Genomic DNA, 15466 nt, shown 5'->3' with positions numbered 1-15466 from the left:
ATTAGTTGAGACAAAGGCTTAGATGCAGGATACTTGTCATATGAAAGGGAAGAAAACTGAAAGTTTTATTTCTCAACAGAACTAGTGGTTTGTTATGGAAGAAACTATGTTAAGGTAAATAGCCTATCAACAACAAAAAGACACAGAAGCATTGCTAATAAATATGTAATAGAGATAAGATTCCAATGGAAAAAAAGTTCAACCAAAAAAACGATTAGAGGCAGTTTTCTTCAAATCATAAAAGAAGTCGTAATTTTATCTTTAGATAATACAACTACAATTTCGTATGCAAAATAGCTAATGAAGGAAGCTTCAATAGCAAGAAAAATAAGCTTCCCAAATCAAACTGTACGTATTGCTGAGATAATGAGATTACACAAATGGAAAAATGTCCAGAATTAGCATTCATCTGTGCTAAATTGCAGAACAAGATGGTGTGGATGCGCAACAATGATAATTCAGTGTATCTACAGAGACAACAATGGCCGTCGGCTACCAAAATATACAGCATAAAATATATATGAAAAGTGCTCTTTCACAGTCTATATATCAAGATACCAATGCAACCAAAATCCGATCAGAATTCCAAAGCATCTTCTTCCTCATCTTCATCCTCTTCTTCATCCTCATCAGAATCATCAGCAATGAGTCCATTATGATCAACATCAACATCATTCACCTGTCTCACAAATTGCCCTCGAAGTCGAGGCCTCCTTTCCGCAAGTCACTTTGGATTGACATACCTGATCTTTTTGTCAAAACATCGGTCTTTCCTCTTCTGCCTAAACTTCATCAACGCTGCCTCTCTTCGTTCAACTCGAACAGATTTCACTTCAGCTGAAGATGAGCTTGCAATGGATGGCCACAGGTAAGGTCTATGCATTTGACCTGGTTGCAAATTGGCATTGACTGGGTAATAAGAAAAGGGTGTCATCATGGGTACATGAGGACACTGTGGAAGAGCATTATATTGAGGAAGCATGGCTGGGGTTGTGCACTTTGGTGCTTCATGCAGGCTTCCTTGATACAGTTGCCCAGATGATGGCATCATGACTTGATTCATCATTCCCGGCAAATAAAATGGCAAAGGAGTGAGAGATGGAATATGTGGAACTTCAACTTGGCTTTCGTTGCTCGGATGCAAACGTGATGTTGAGAATTTTTCCTGGGATAAGTTCCATCCTTGTGGATAGTACAGAGGCACAGGCGCACTAGAAGACCTCTCCAAAGTGCTGAATGTGGGTATATTCTCACCGCCCAAGAAACTACTTCCATGAGAGTAGTTTTCCCATTCTTCTCTGCTATTGCGGCCTTCAGTATCACCTACTTGCGTGCGTGACAAAGGAAGTTTCTCTTTGGTGATTAACTGTTTTGATGGAGCCACATTTTCATCTACACAACCAAATCTAGGATGGTTGTTTGTTGGCACACTTGACTTCACATATGTAAAGAATGCTGAACACTCCCCAACCTTGAGTTCACTCTTCTTTGGGCGTGATGAAATTCCTCCTAACAATACCATTTATTTATTTATTTTACTGAGGAGGGAGCGAAGAGACCTACAGCTACAAGTATTCACAAAGAAACTAATCAATCATCGGTTGCGGCAGAAAGAGTGGAGTCGCTTACCCAATCGGTCACTAGGAACCAACACATTAGGATAGAGTTCTGACAAATTACATAGTGAAGGATCCACAGAAGCAGATGTAAGAACTCTGTTTAGTGGGCCTTACTGATCAACGGCTTGGATTGTCATTCAGTTGGACTGGATGATTGAGTAGAACAGTCGGCCCCACTTCAGGTGATGCGCTACGCAGTCTATTTACGCAGCTTTGTGTACTAGGGCTGGAATGCTATAACTGTCTTACGCAGATAGCAATTTGAGTTGTACTAGGATGCTACAATGTGGAGCGTGGGAGAGAGAGTTGTGATGGGTTTCAAACTCTCTCTCTACAGATTCTATAAAAGAGAGCTGGGTCCCCAATCCTACACCACAGCAGAAATTCAAGTCCCATCTACTGACTTGCAGAAAGGGTGTGAAAGAGAGGAAGATCCTAAGCTCTAAAGGAATTCTGGTATTCTGGTGTTCTTATCCGGCTTCCATGGCGGCGTCTCAGCTAGGTAAGATATCTGAACCCCTGATTGCCATGTCCCATGCACAGACAGATCCGTGGGCCTATTCCGCATATAGATTAAGTCCCACAGTTGGTATCAAAGCCATCTGTGCATAGGTATGGATGAGTCATATCACATCAGCATTAGAGATTTTCGAATTCCTGGAACAATTGAAATCAGGGATTTTTCCCTGAATTCAGAAATCAACTGTTAGGGATTGTTCCCAGAATTCAGACATGAGTAAAATAAAGGATTTAGGATTCGGAATCCCCAAATTAGGAAATTAGGGTTTTCAGATTTGGATCCCCAAATCAGATAAATTAGGGATTTCAAATCCCAAATCTCAAATTGGGGATTTCAGATATACAACCCCAAAATCAAGTTGAGATTAGGAATTTTCGAATCCCTGGATTCTAAAATCAGACTTATTAGGGATTTAGATTCGAATCTCCAAATCTGGATCCAGTAATTGGGGTAATCTAGAAATACGAAACCCACATCTATTTAAGGTTTTCAGATTCCAGATTCCAAAGCTCAGATTCGCATACGATAATCCCAAATTGGGGATTTCATATAACTTACCTGTATTTCTGGGAGATGACCATGGAGACTGTAGCCGCCATCTTTGTTGGACAGTTATGCGTCTTCTACTTCATCCTCATCCACACCAGCGTCGCCATCTCTCTTTGCGGCAGCCGTTAACGTCGCATGGAGAAAGTCTCCTGGCAGATGCTGGCAGCACAGCTCGTGATCGAGCTCTCTCCCATCGATTCCCTCTTACGGTCGAGAGCGACTGCCTTTTTGGGTTTTTTTTTTTTTTTCGTATGTTAGGTCGAAAACCACTCGACATAAGGACGGGATTTACAGACCCCATTTTCATGTATTCGGGTTTTTAGATTTAGACCTGATTTGACATGTGCGGGATTTTCAACTAGGCCTAATGCTTATTCAGGGGCCCAGTCTCGAGTTTTGGATCCACCTGATATTTATTATGGGCCTGACATTAGTTCGAGGCCCATTAAATCCCACGTATTTATGAAATCTCAAGTATTTCGTTTTGGCCCTGTCAAAACAAATAGGCCCATTTAAGCCATTAGTCTTCTATAGACATTCATGGGCCCAATTTTTCATAACCTTTACGAGCCTAATATTTCATAAGGCTGTTGGGCGAAACTCGTATGTAGTTGATATTGTAATCATTATGTTTACATTATAAACATTAATGATTGATCTAAACCATCCATGATGTATTCCATAGGCATCTCATATAGAATATTCACTAGGTGGGATAAGGGTGTGTATACACTATAATTGAACTAAACAGATTGTTGATTATTACCGTCCATCTTATGATAATTCTAATTTAATTATGAGTGCCTTAAGGATGATGTATAGATCATACAGATCAAATTCTGATGAAACCCCTATTTAGGCCCATTACCCATCCTTAATAGTCTTACATAGACCATTGGATCATAGGAAGCGAAACATATCTGACAGTTTCTCTTTATAGTTCATCCATTTTCCAATGATCAAAACTGAATATCTTATGGGCCGCATCAGAATAATTTAGATATAATCCATAGAGAGGCGGAATTATAAAAGCAATCTTAAAGTCTATATGTGTAGTTTTGGATTCGGTTGTGTTAGCCACCATAGTGACCTCAATCGATAAAAATTCTACAAATACAGACTTGTAATATTGGATTAGAATGATTGCATACAGTTGCGTTCACGTCTTCATGCATGCAGTAACGAAAACACAGATGATTACCGTTTGGCAAACGCATGAACAGGTGAAGTAAATGGTGCTGGTAATGTAAAACTAAAAGACTCATCTCACCCACAGGTGTTGAGTGTCTCAGATTTATATCACTGACATCACTTAGCTTCATGTTCAGGAGGATCACTAACATGTTATTATTTCCTCCCATAGGAGGAATGATGATAATGTAACAAATTCTCACCAGGATGTGATGGTTGGGCCCATTTTCATCCTGGATGATTCAGTTGATGCCTCCCTTAGCAACTGAATTGATTAATTTTGCCTGATATTTGTTTGCATTCACAAAATTGCTTTTGTGAAACTATGAACTAATGTGAGTATATGTGTATCTCTTATATTTCAGTCTCAATTCCAACTAATACGCATCAAGTCCCTGCCTTAAATGGGTCTAATTATACTCAATGGAAGAACGCCATTGAAGTTGTACTGGGCTGTCTTTAATTAGATCTTGCCCTGATAACACCAGAACTGTCAAAACCATCTAATAATACCACTGAAGTTGAATATAATCGATGGGTTGCATGGTTTAGATCAAATGATACATGCCTGAAAGTCATTAAGTATTCAATTTTTGAATCAATGAAGGGTGTCATGCCTGAAACAGATAAGGCTAAAGTTTTCCTGACTGAAATGGGAAAACGATTCAAGAAAACTGATAAATCTGAAGTGAGCATTCTTTGGAATAAATTGACTCGCTCGTCCTACAATGGAAAAGGCAACATCCGTGAATACATTGTAGAGCAGATCGAAGTTGTTTCTAAGATTCATGCTCTAGGGCTTGTACTCACTGATGATCAACTGGTTCATTTGATCATAAACAACCTACCTCCTCAATTCGGCACGTTCCTGGTAAACTATAACACTCTGAAGGACATGTGGTCATTGGATGAACTCATCACTCAGTGCGTCCAAGAAGAAGACAGGATCAGACAGATGATAAAAGTTCAAAATGTTAATATGCTGACTTCAGGACAAGGGCATGGGCAAGGGAATAAAGGTAGAAGGAAGAGGAAACAAGGTTCTAATAATGGATTCTCTGGTCCTCCATCTGGAAACCATGAGAATCAATCTGGAAATGGATCTAAACGCAAACGGGTTAAAGGCAAACCATGCTACTTTTGTAAAAAGACGGGTCATCTAAAGAAAGACTGCGAAGGTTTTAAGGATTGGCTTATAAAGAAAGGTAATCATTCTATTCTTGTCTGTTTTGAATCTAATCTGACCGATGTGTCAGTGGATTCCTGGTAGATAGATTTAGGAACTACTATTCACATATGCACTTCTATGCAGGAATTACTACAGGTCAGGCCACCAACTGATGCGGAGCGCTCAGTATACGTAGGCAATGGTGTCAAAGTTGACGTGGAGGCAATAGGAGTCTATAGGCTTAAGTTGAAGACTGGTCATTTTTTGAATTTAGTAAATACATTCTGTGTGCCGTCTATAAGGTGCAATTTAGTTTCAATTTCCTGTTTGGATAAGTTGGAATATTCGTTCTACTTTGGAAATAAAAGTTTTAGTATTTACTTTAATTCGATTAAAGTTGGAACCGGCTTTTTAGTAAACAACTTATACCAGTTAGACTTGATTACCTCTTACGTTTATAATATTAATACCTTGCATGGAAATGTAGTGGGATCCAAGTGAAGACTAGACTATGAGAATTCCTCCATGTTGTGGCACAAGCGGCTGTGCCATATATCTTGTGAGAGATTAGACAGGCTTGTGCGAGAAGGAATTTTACATTCTCTAGACTTCTCTGACTATAAAGTATGCATTGATTGCATAAAAGGGAAACAGACTAGAACGAGAAAGAAAGGTTCAACCAGGAGTGTAGATCTATTAGAGGTTATACATACAGATATTTGTGGACCATTCCCTACAGCCTTATGGAGTGGCCACAAATATTTCATTACCTTTATAGATGACTACTCTTGCTTTGGGTACCTATACCTTATCAGTGAGAAATCAGATGCCCTGTATGCTTTTAAAATCTATAAAGCCGAGGTTGAAAATCAACTCGATAAGAGAATTAAAGTTGTCAAATTTGACCGTGGTGGTGAATACTATGGCAGATATGACGACTCAGGACGCAATCCAAGGTCATTCGCTAAATACCTGCAGGATTGTGGCATTATTGCTCAGTACACTATGCCTGGTACTCCAAAGCAGAATGGAGTTGCTGAGAGACGTAATCACACCCTTATGGATATGGTGCGAAGTATGGTCAGCAATTCAACATTGCCAGAATCTCTGTGGGGTGATGCGATCAAAAACGCAGTTCATATATTAAACAGGGTTCCCAGCAAAGCAGTAAGCAAAACTCCTTTTGAGTTGTGGAATGGGAGAAAATCAAGTCTCCGATATCTACATGTTTGAGGTTGTTCTGCTGAGGCTAAAATTTATAACTCGCATGAAAAGAAGCTTGATCCTAGAACCATAAGTTGTTTCTTCATTGGATACCCAGAAAGATCAAAAGGCTATCGATTCTACTGTCCTTCCCACTCCATCAGGATTGTTGAGACTGGGAATGTCAGATTCATTGAGAACACTGAAAACAGTGGGAGCACGAACATAAGAAATTTTGTATTTGAGGAACAAAGGACTGTGACTCCTGTCATAGTCAATCCAGATCACGTGGACATTAATGATGCAGTCGATTCTGCAGTCACTGCAGAGCACCACGTAGAACCTCATATACAAACCACTGATGAGAAAAATCAAGATCAAACCCAACAAACTGAACCATTAAGAAGATCTGAAAGAGAGAGAAGGCCTGTAAATCGAGACGATTACATCGTATACTTACAGGAACACGACTTTGACATAGGGGTGGAAAAGGATCCTGAATCCTTTACACAAGTCAAACAAAGTGCTGATCCTTCTCGTTGGTTTAATGCCATGAAAGATGAGTTGAAATCCATGCAGGACAATAAAGTATGGGATCTTGTAGAGTTACCCACTGGAATAAGGCCGATTGGTTGTAAATGGATATTTAAAACCAAACGGGACTCCAAAGGTAATGTCGAACGATATAAAGCCAGACTTGTTGCCAAGGGTTTTAACCAATGTAAGGGCATTGACTTTAAGGAGACTTTCTCACCAGTATCCAAGAAAGACTCATTCAGGATCATAATGGCTCTTGTAGCTCATATGGATTTAGAGTTACATCAGATGGATGTAAAGACTGCATTTCTCAATGGGGATCTAAATGAGAATGTGTACATGTTGCAGCCCGAAGGTTTTGTAGCTACTGGCGCAGAACATTTGGTTTGCAAACTTAAGAAGTCTATCTATGGGTTGAAACAGGCATCGCGGCAGTGGTACCTTAAGTTTCATGAAGTAATTTCTTCATATGGCTTTGTAGAAAACACTGCAGATGAATGCATCTACATTAAAACCAGTGGGAGTAAGTTCGTTATCATGATTTTGTATGTTGATGACATTCTGTTAGCTAGCAGTGATACCAGGATGTTAAGCGACACCAATAAATTTTTATCTCAAAAGTTTGAAATGAAAGACCTTGGTGAAGCTTCTTACGTCATCGGCATTGAGATTCGCCGTGACAGAACACTTGGACTGCTCAGCTTGTCATAGAGGGCCTATATTGCAAGGGTACTCGAAAGGTATGGCATGCAAAATTGTGCTTCAGGAAAGTCGCCTATTGTGAAGGGCGACAAATTTGGTTTATTTCAGTGTCCAAAGAATGATTTAGAAAAGAATCAAATGAAAGAATTTCCGTACGCATCAGTAGTAGGGAGCATCATGTATGCTCAAGTCTGTATGCGACCGAACATTGCCTTTGTTACTGGAATGTTGGGAAGATATCTATCTAATCCAGGAATGCAACATTGGATAGCTGCAAAGAAAGTATTACGGTATCTTCAGAGAACAAAAGACTTCGGACTCACATACAGAAGGTCTGATCAGTTGGAGTTGATCGGATATTCAGATGCAGACTTCGCAGGCTGCGTCGATACTAAGAAGTCTACTTCAGGATACATCTTCATGATAGTGGGAGGAGCTGTGTCGTGGAAAAGCGTGAAACAATCTACCACAGCCTCATCTACTATGGAAGCTGAATTTATTGTCTGCCATGAGGCATCTAATCAGGCACTATGGTTACAGAGTTTCTTTTCAGGTTTGCGGGTACTGGAGCATATCCCGAAACCATTGAGAATATTTTGTGATAATTCGGCTGCTATTTCCTTCTTTAGTAACAACAAGCATTCGTCAAGGTTGAGGCATATCGACATCAAGTATCTTGTTGTAAAGGAAAGGGTTCAGAATCATCAAGTGTCCGTGGAATTCATCGGCACTAAGCAGATGATTGCAGATCCGCTCACTAAAGGGCTCCCTATCATGCCATTTCAGGAGCATGTAACATCCATGGGAGTCATTGATCCCACAGATGTTTTCAGTTAGTGGGAGTTGAGCGTACTTTGATTTTCAGAGACACTTAGAGATCTCGTTTTATACAGTTTGTTTGGATGATTTTGATATAAAGATTTATTTCTACTTATTTATATATATGCGCAAATTTTGAATAAGTGGAACTACAGTTGTGTCTCGTTGGAGACATGAAAAAGCTTCAGGACCTCTTAAGGATAGGCACATATTATCACACTAAAGTGTGTAATCCTTATACCACATTTCCTAATTCGTGATCTATGTCGTTAAGATTGAAAGTATTTGTGATCGTGCTTAGACTCACTTCGCCTAAATAAAATGTTGTGATGACTACTGCGTTTCGATACTGACTGTCTTAATGGACCAGATTGAATAGCATTACTCATACTGTCCAACTGTTTCATTGGTTAGCAATTTAGATATTTTCTTAAATGATCAAAACTTGTTTTCAAAATTATTCTATATGACCATCATTGACGTTGCTCAATGAGGCCCAAGTGAGAGAATGTAAGAACTCTGTTTTGTGGGACTTACTGATCAACGGTTTTGATTGTCATTCAGTTGGACTGGATGATTGAGTAGAACAGTGGGCCCCACTTCAGGTGATGCGCTGCGCAGTCTATCTGCGCAGCTTTGTGTACTAAGGCTGGAATGCTATAACTGTGTTACACAGACAGCAATTTGAGTTGTACTAGGATGCTACAATGTGGAGCGTGGGAGAGAGTTGTGATGGGTTTCAAACTCTCTCTCTACAGATTCTATAAAAGAGAGCTGGGTCCCCAATCCTACACCACAACAGAAATTCAAGTCCCATCTACTGATTTGCAGAAAGGGTGTGAAGGAGAGGAAGATCCTAAGCTCTAAAAGAATTCTGGTATTCTGGTGTTCTTATCCGGCTTCCATGGCGGCGTCTCAGCTAGGTAAGCTATCTGAACCCCTGATCGCCATGTCCCATGCACAGACAGATCCGTGGGCCTATTCCGCATATAGATTAAGTCCCACAGCAGAGACATTAGACTGTAAAGGAAACACAAACAGGCAACTTAGACATCTCTGAGCAGCAAGTTGCAGCAGGAAAATGCAGAGGATGTGTTTCAGGACAAGAACAAACAGGATGACCATACAGCACGGATAATTGTAATAAGCATTTCATGGAATAAAACGGGTCTATAGCTAGTACCCGAGTATTTCAACTCTTTGAATAGATCCTTCTGCCTGTGTTATTCCTTTACCTTCATAGACCAGATAAACTAAAAGGATAATGCATGGAGAATAAGGCAATAAGCTACTCAGGGCCCATGACAGTAAAACCCACAAACTTACATGGATACGTTTATTAGTGCCAAACATGGAAATAAAAGGTGTCAGACATACAACCTTGGAAAATTCAGCAAACTGACATGTCATACATTAATAATATAAATAGATATGGCACGTGGAGAGGGGGAGACTAAGGTGAGAGGGCAGAAGAAGCAATTATAAAAACCATTGCATTGGACAAAAGTAGTTCTCTGGGCAGACAGCTTCACCTTGAAAATGACCTAAATGCCCTTTATTTTGGTTTAAAAGCATTTCATTGCCCTCTAATAAAGCATAGTTTTAGCGGTTTGCAAAACTAATTGAGTGTAAATTTTTGCCATGGCCACTCTTGTTGTATATAGTAGAGGCAATGCTGAGACACATTTTTGCAAAAATATTTATATCACAAAAGCAAAAAATAAAAAACTATCTCAATAAATAAAAATATAGGGAACATATTACGACATGATGCCAAAAAAGAAGAAAAAGATACAATGAGATATTTCCCTAATAGCTGTGTCAACATGATACCAAAGAAAAGAAAAGAACTAGAACTAGATAAATAAATAATAATAATTCTGTCTATTCAAGTTTGGGAGTGGAAAGAGAAGTGTGTTTTTTTAGTTATTCCATTTGTTTGTCTTCTAAAGAGTTTGCAAATGTCCTTTATGTTACTGTCAATTTGTCTGTAGTATTTTAATGTGCTTCGCAAATTTTTTTTCTTAAGCTTTCTTATCTCCTTAAGATTGTATTAGTCCAATCACCATCCTTTATGTAACTGTCAATTTGTCTGTAGTATTTTAATGTGCTTTGCAAATTTTTTTCTTAAGCTTTCTTGTCTCCTTAAGATTGTATTAGTCCAATCACCATCCTTTATGTAACTGTCAATTTGTCTGTAGTATTTTAATGTGCTTCGCAAATTTTTTTCTTAAGCTTTCTTATCTCCTTAAGATTGTATTAGTCCAATATGATTGGTGCTTGATATCTTCTTTTTCATTTTCTTTGCAGTTTTCAACCATTGTGTATTTTTTATGTAATTATATTTGCCAATGTTGTGCTCTTTTTGCCTCGTAGTGTGTGTTCACTTTTCCTCTCGTTTCTTTTGATTACTAATTATGCAGAGTATTCTTGCATAATTGTCTATTCATTCATATTAAAATGATGCAGGACATGAAAATTAATATGATATGCAAGATCTCAAGCTTTAGATTATACTAATTCAGAAACAATCAAATAAAATTCCACATCCCAGGGAATCTGTGCGGGTCCAAGCCTACACAGGCTAGGGCTAGATCAGTAAAATTATGGACCAAACGATACTCAAAGGGAAGTAAAAATCATCCACACATGCACAACAATCAGTCCCTAATCCAAGGGATTCACCAATTCCAATTCAGAAAACCCTAGGGGTAAGAAAATGGCAAATAAATTGAAAATAATGCAATCTAGGATTAGGGTTAGGGAGAATAGGTATGAGAGGAGTAAAATATGCGGAAATCTGAACCTGGAGATAGTCCCTGCGTGTAGACAGCGGACCAGGCCTATCGCACATGCGCAGGGTTTGGCCGCACGTGCGAGGGGGCGCTGAACACGGAGAGCACCTCCTTGACTCTGGTTGGCCAGGGGAGGGCTTCAAAACTCCTAAGTTTCATGTCGATCGGATGTGCGGTCTGTGCGTGGTGCTCTGCTGAAGTTTTAGCTCTCCTGCAGGGCCAGAATCTGGAATTCTACTGTAAAAAGGAAAACTGTTGCAATAAAGGACAAATTTGAAGCGTGGATGGTGGTAAGAGATGAAAAATAGAGATGGTAGAGGATAGGGGCGAATTATGATCGATGTGGCTTCGCACCACGGTAGTTAGCCCTTCGATAAAGGGAGGGCTTCGCACCCAATTGGATTTCCACAACTCGAGAACTTAGAAAAGTAGAAAAATGCAGAATTTTTGTTAAGCTTCAATGGAAAAAAAAAAAACCTACGAGGGGTGCCAATATTTTTTACTAGGTAAATTCTAGGTGACACTTGTATCACAAGTGTATTGGTGATATTTCAATAATATCGCCGACGTAGAGATGTCACGGAAAGTTTGTTTATTTAAAAAATTCTATTTCATTTTTTTATGAGCACATTGTTCTTTGCAATTTTCAATTTGTCGTTCTTAATATTGATAATATCTCAATATTATAGTTATTGCAACATGTGCGATATTTAGACCAAAATCTTTCATTTCCTTTCTAGTTGTTGACAATTTCTTAGCAAAATATTGCGAGTTTTCGATATTTTGCAATATTGATGAATGTTTGGATGGAAGGTTGGATGGATGATTTGATGGTTAGTTGGGATGGATGGGATGGTTAGATTGTTTCTTACGAAGACACATGCTTTTAAGCCCCCATTAAATGGAAACTTATTGTGTACACATTCTTTTTGCAAATTTTTTTATTCCTAAATATGTAAATACGTGTATTTTAGCATCTCCTGAAGTTTCACAAAAAATTCTACTGCTTTCCCCATTTTTTTCCCGCATTTCCGGTTATCAGCGATATTATCAACGATATTGATATTGTTTTTGTATCCCTATCTAGTGAAACGTGTAGCGATACCGATACTTGAACACCTACGCTACAGGAGATTAGCGCTATTTGGTTGTGCTACATAGCGCTATGGCAGCGCTACACTACATAGTGTGCGCTACACTACGCTATTTGAAACACTGATCTTAATGATGACTTCATTTTTAGTGTCATCGGATCCAATCTCCTCTCATACGACATTTATCATGAAAGATAACATTAAGATCAACAGCAAACATTGGATGAATTGTTGAATAGCTGCATCCTTGAAGAAAATATGTAGAAAGGCCAGAGTTGAATCAACTTGCTTTCTTAAAATTATATCCATATCAAAATTTCAAATCCAAACGGCAATTCAAGAGAAGAAAAGATTGCATCAGAAGCTATTACTAAAAGAAGAAACTGACCATGATAAAAATGATGCTGGGACCTTGGATTACCTTCCTCTAAAAGGCAAGGCTATCTGATGCAAATGGATCGTTGAAGTACAATGAGTAGAGAACATAGCAAGATGCCATTTACCACAGCGTATTTTTCAAAAGGAAAAAAAGAAGAAGCTAAAATACATAATTGTATAAAACAGTGTAGCTTTCAAATTACCAGCAAAAAAGCACAATTTTTTCGTATTCTGATTAAAACACAGATAAACAGAAAACGTTTAAAAAAGGCAAAAAATGGCTTGCAAAAACCGCAAGGAATTTGTCCAGCTTTCATCATCATCTAAGCCTTACCTGAACAAATTTGAGTCGACTACATTAATCTTTTTTGGCCATTCTACTGGCCATTGTAGAAAGCAATGAGATGGAAAGAGAAAGGGAGAGTAAGAGAGAAGAGAAGGAAGCAAGAAATTTGGGGCAAAATTGTTGTGTTTAGCCCAAACGGCCAACACTTAACGCATGCACACACAAACTAGATGACTAAGGTCTAACTGAAGGTCCAGCCCTTGATAGAGTGGAATGGCAGAACAGGATTCAGGTAACCAACACCAATTAATTATTATGTATTTATTTATTTATTTGAACATTGGAATTTATTAGAAAAGGCCGCAACCAAAAAATAGAAGCAAACCAAAAAGTCTAAGAAAGAAAAATTACAATTCTTGCCAAGTAACTGAAAAAAAGCACAATAGCCTTTAAAGCCCCACATAGCATGTACAAGTATCATCAAAGACCCCACATTGGGAAGATGCTTGTGGGTTGCATGAAGGATGAGCTTGGTGAAGTTTTGACCGTAGGATTGCGAGGATGGCATGATCGGACCATTGGATGCCACTTAATCATTGTGGCCCGTCTTGATCATGGACATCATTGGGACCCATTGAGCTCTTAGGATGGTTAGATTATTTTATGCTTTAGTGCTTTGGTTAGTTAGTTGATTTATTGGACTACTTTCATTTCTCTTTTAGTAGGGAGGGTATTTTGAAATAAGTGACTTAGGGGGTATAAAGCAAACTATGTTTAACTTAAGTTGGTTTTTTTTTTTTTTTTTTTTTTTTTTTTTTTTTTAAATAAAACTCCAAATTTGGAGCTATAAAAAGCCTTGGACGTCCAACCCTAATGGAGATGGTATTTTGAATGAAATTTTGAGAATTTTCTCTTATGCTCTTGTGAATGGAGTTCTTTTAATGGTGTGAAGCCATCCCTTTAGTGTGAAATCAAGAGGAAACTACCTTGGAGTGAATTCAAGACCATGTTTTTTAACGCTGAATTTTTGCACTTAACGCGGAATAGGGAAAACTTTCCATGTTTAGTGGTGTTTGTTAATGCATTATTAACGCGAAAGACGGAAAGCGCTAAGTGGTTTTTAACTGAATTCTTTCCGTGAAAGGAATCTGGCTTAATGGTGAATGCGGAATGCGCTCCGTGATTTTTCATTAAACAAAAATATTTGCTTCCTAAAGTACCTTTTTTCAAATAACTACGGCAATTTTTTCTTTTAAATTGTTTGCGAAATACAAAATCGAATAAGTGGATGGTAAAAAAAACATCATAGTGGCCCTTAGAAAGGTTTCAATGGTGGATGGCATTATCACCGCAACATCCTTTAGTGTGGTTCATTGGAGCCTTGGACCTGCTTCATCTTTAGGCTCACATATTAAAATAATATGAGGAAAATGATAAATGGCTTAGATAAAACACTTACATCATGGTGGGCCCCACAGAGCCCTTCCGTCCAGGTGGGGGTAGGACGCAATCCGCGTTTGAAGCAGATGGGCTGGGGAGGCGGATTAGATACTGCCAGTTTGAGCAGCGCGTCAAGTACTGAAGTGACATCTCCAAGTTATATGGGCCCCACTGTGATGTATGTGTTTTATCCACACCGTCGATCCATTTTGAGATATTATTTTAGGGCATGATCCAAGGAATGAGGCAGATAAAAAGCTGTGGTGGACCTCATCACAGAAAACAGTGGGGAGAGTGATTCCCACCGTTGAAACTATCCTAAGGCCCACCGTAATGTTTATTTGAAATCCAACCTGTTCAAAAGTAAAAAAGACATAAAAGAAGGAAAACACAAATATCAAGTTGATCTAAAACTTTTGCGGCTTTTAGAAATTTTTAATGGTGGGTGTCACTGCCCCCACTGTTTTCTGTGCTGGGGTCCACTGGAGCTTTGTATTTAACTCATTCTTTAGATCTTGCCCTAAAATGATCTCTCCAAATGGATGGACGGCGTGGATACAAAACATACATCATGGTGGGGCCCAAGAAACTTGGTCACGTTACTTCAATAACCGGTCTTGCTACTCAACCTGTCAGTAGTTAATATGCGCCCGGGTTGGGACGGAATTGGGAAGCGGATTGGCTGGTGTACTGACGTCAGCAAGTTTCATGGGTCCCATCATGACGTATTTGTTATTTCCAAACCGTCTATCCATTTTATGAGCTTGTTGTAAGGCTTGAGCTGTAAAATAAGACAGATCTAAAGATAAATTGAACCATACTGGAAAAAGTAGTGGAAGATTGAATGTCTACCATTGAAACCCTTTTGGGTTGCTGTAGTTTTGGATCAATATGAAATTTGTTTTTCCTCTTCATCTAAATATTTTTGACTTTATGAATAGATTAAATGAAAAATAAATGTTATAGTGGGCCCTGCGAATTTTTTAATGGTGAAAATCATTATGCCACTACTATTTGGCTCATTTGAGTTTTGGATATGATTCATTTTTTGGATAATACTCTAAAATGAGCCCAAAAATTTAATGAATGGTGTAGATATAATAAATACATTATTGTAGGGAACATGTAAGTTTGATATCCTTTGAACCGTTCGTACAACTCAGAC

The 15466-nt window shown here is 38.7% G+C and overlaps 1 protein-coding gene across 1 annotated transcript; it reads right to left on the bottom strand.

Moving 5' to 3' along the window:
• Positions 1-328: 328 nt before the first annotated feature.
• Positions 329-10160, bottom strand: LOC131242028 (two-component response regulator-like PRR1). Its single transcript, XM_058240384.1, has 3 exons — positions 9321-10160; positions 1630-1706; positions 329-1509 (listed from the first exon to the last, which is right to left on the bottom strand). Exons 1-3 carry the CDS (start codon positions 9431-9433, stop codon positions 725-727), a joined length of 975 nt encoding a protein of 324 aa, XP_058096367.1. The 5' UTR covers positions 9434-10160; the 3' UTR covers positions 329-724.
• Between the last annotated feature and the right edge of the window lie 5306 nt (positions 10161-15466).

The sequence above is a fragment of the Magnolia sinica genome, chromosome 4, assembly GCF_029962835.1.
Source record: "Magnolia sinica isolate HGM2019 chromosome 4, MsV1, whole genome shotgun sequence".
Lineage (NCBI taxonomy): Eukaryota > Viridiplantae > Streptophyta > Magnoliopsida > Magnoliales > Magnoliaceae > Magnolia > Magnolia sinica.
This window is presented reverse-complemented; position numbering and strand designations above follow the sequence as displayed.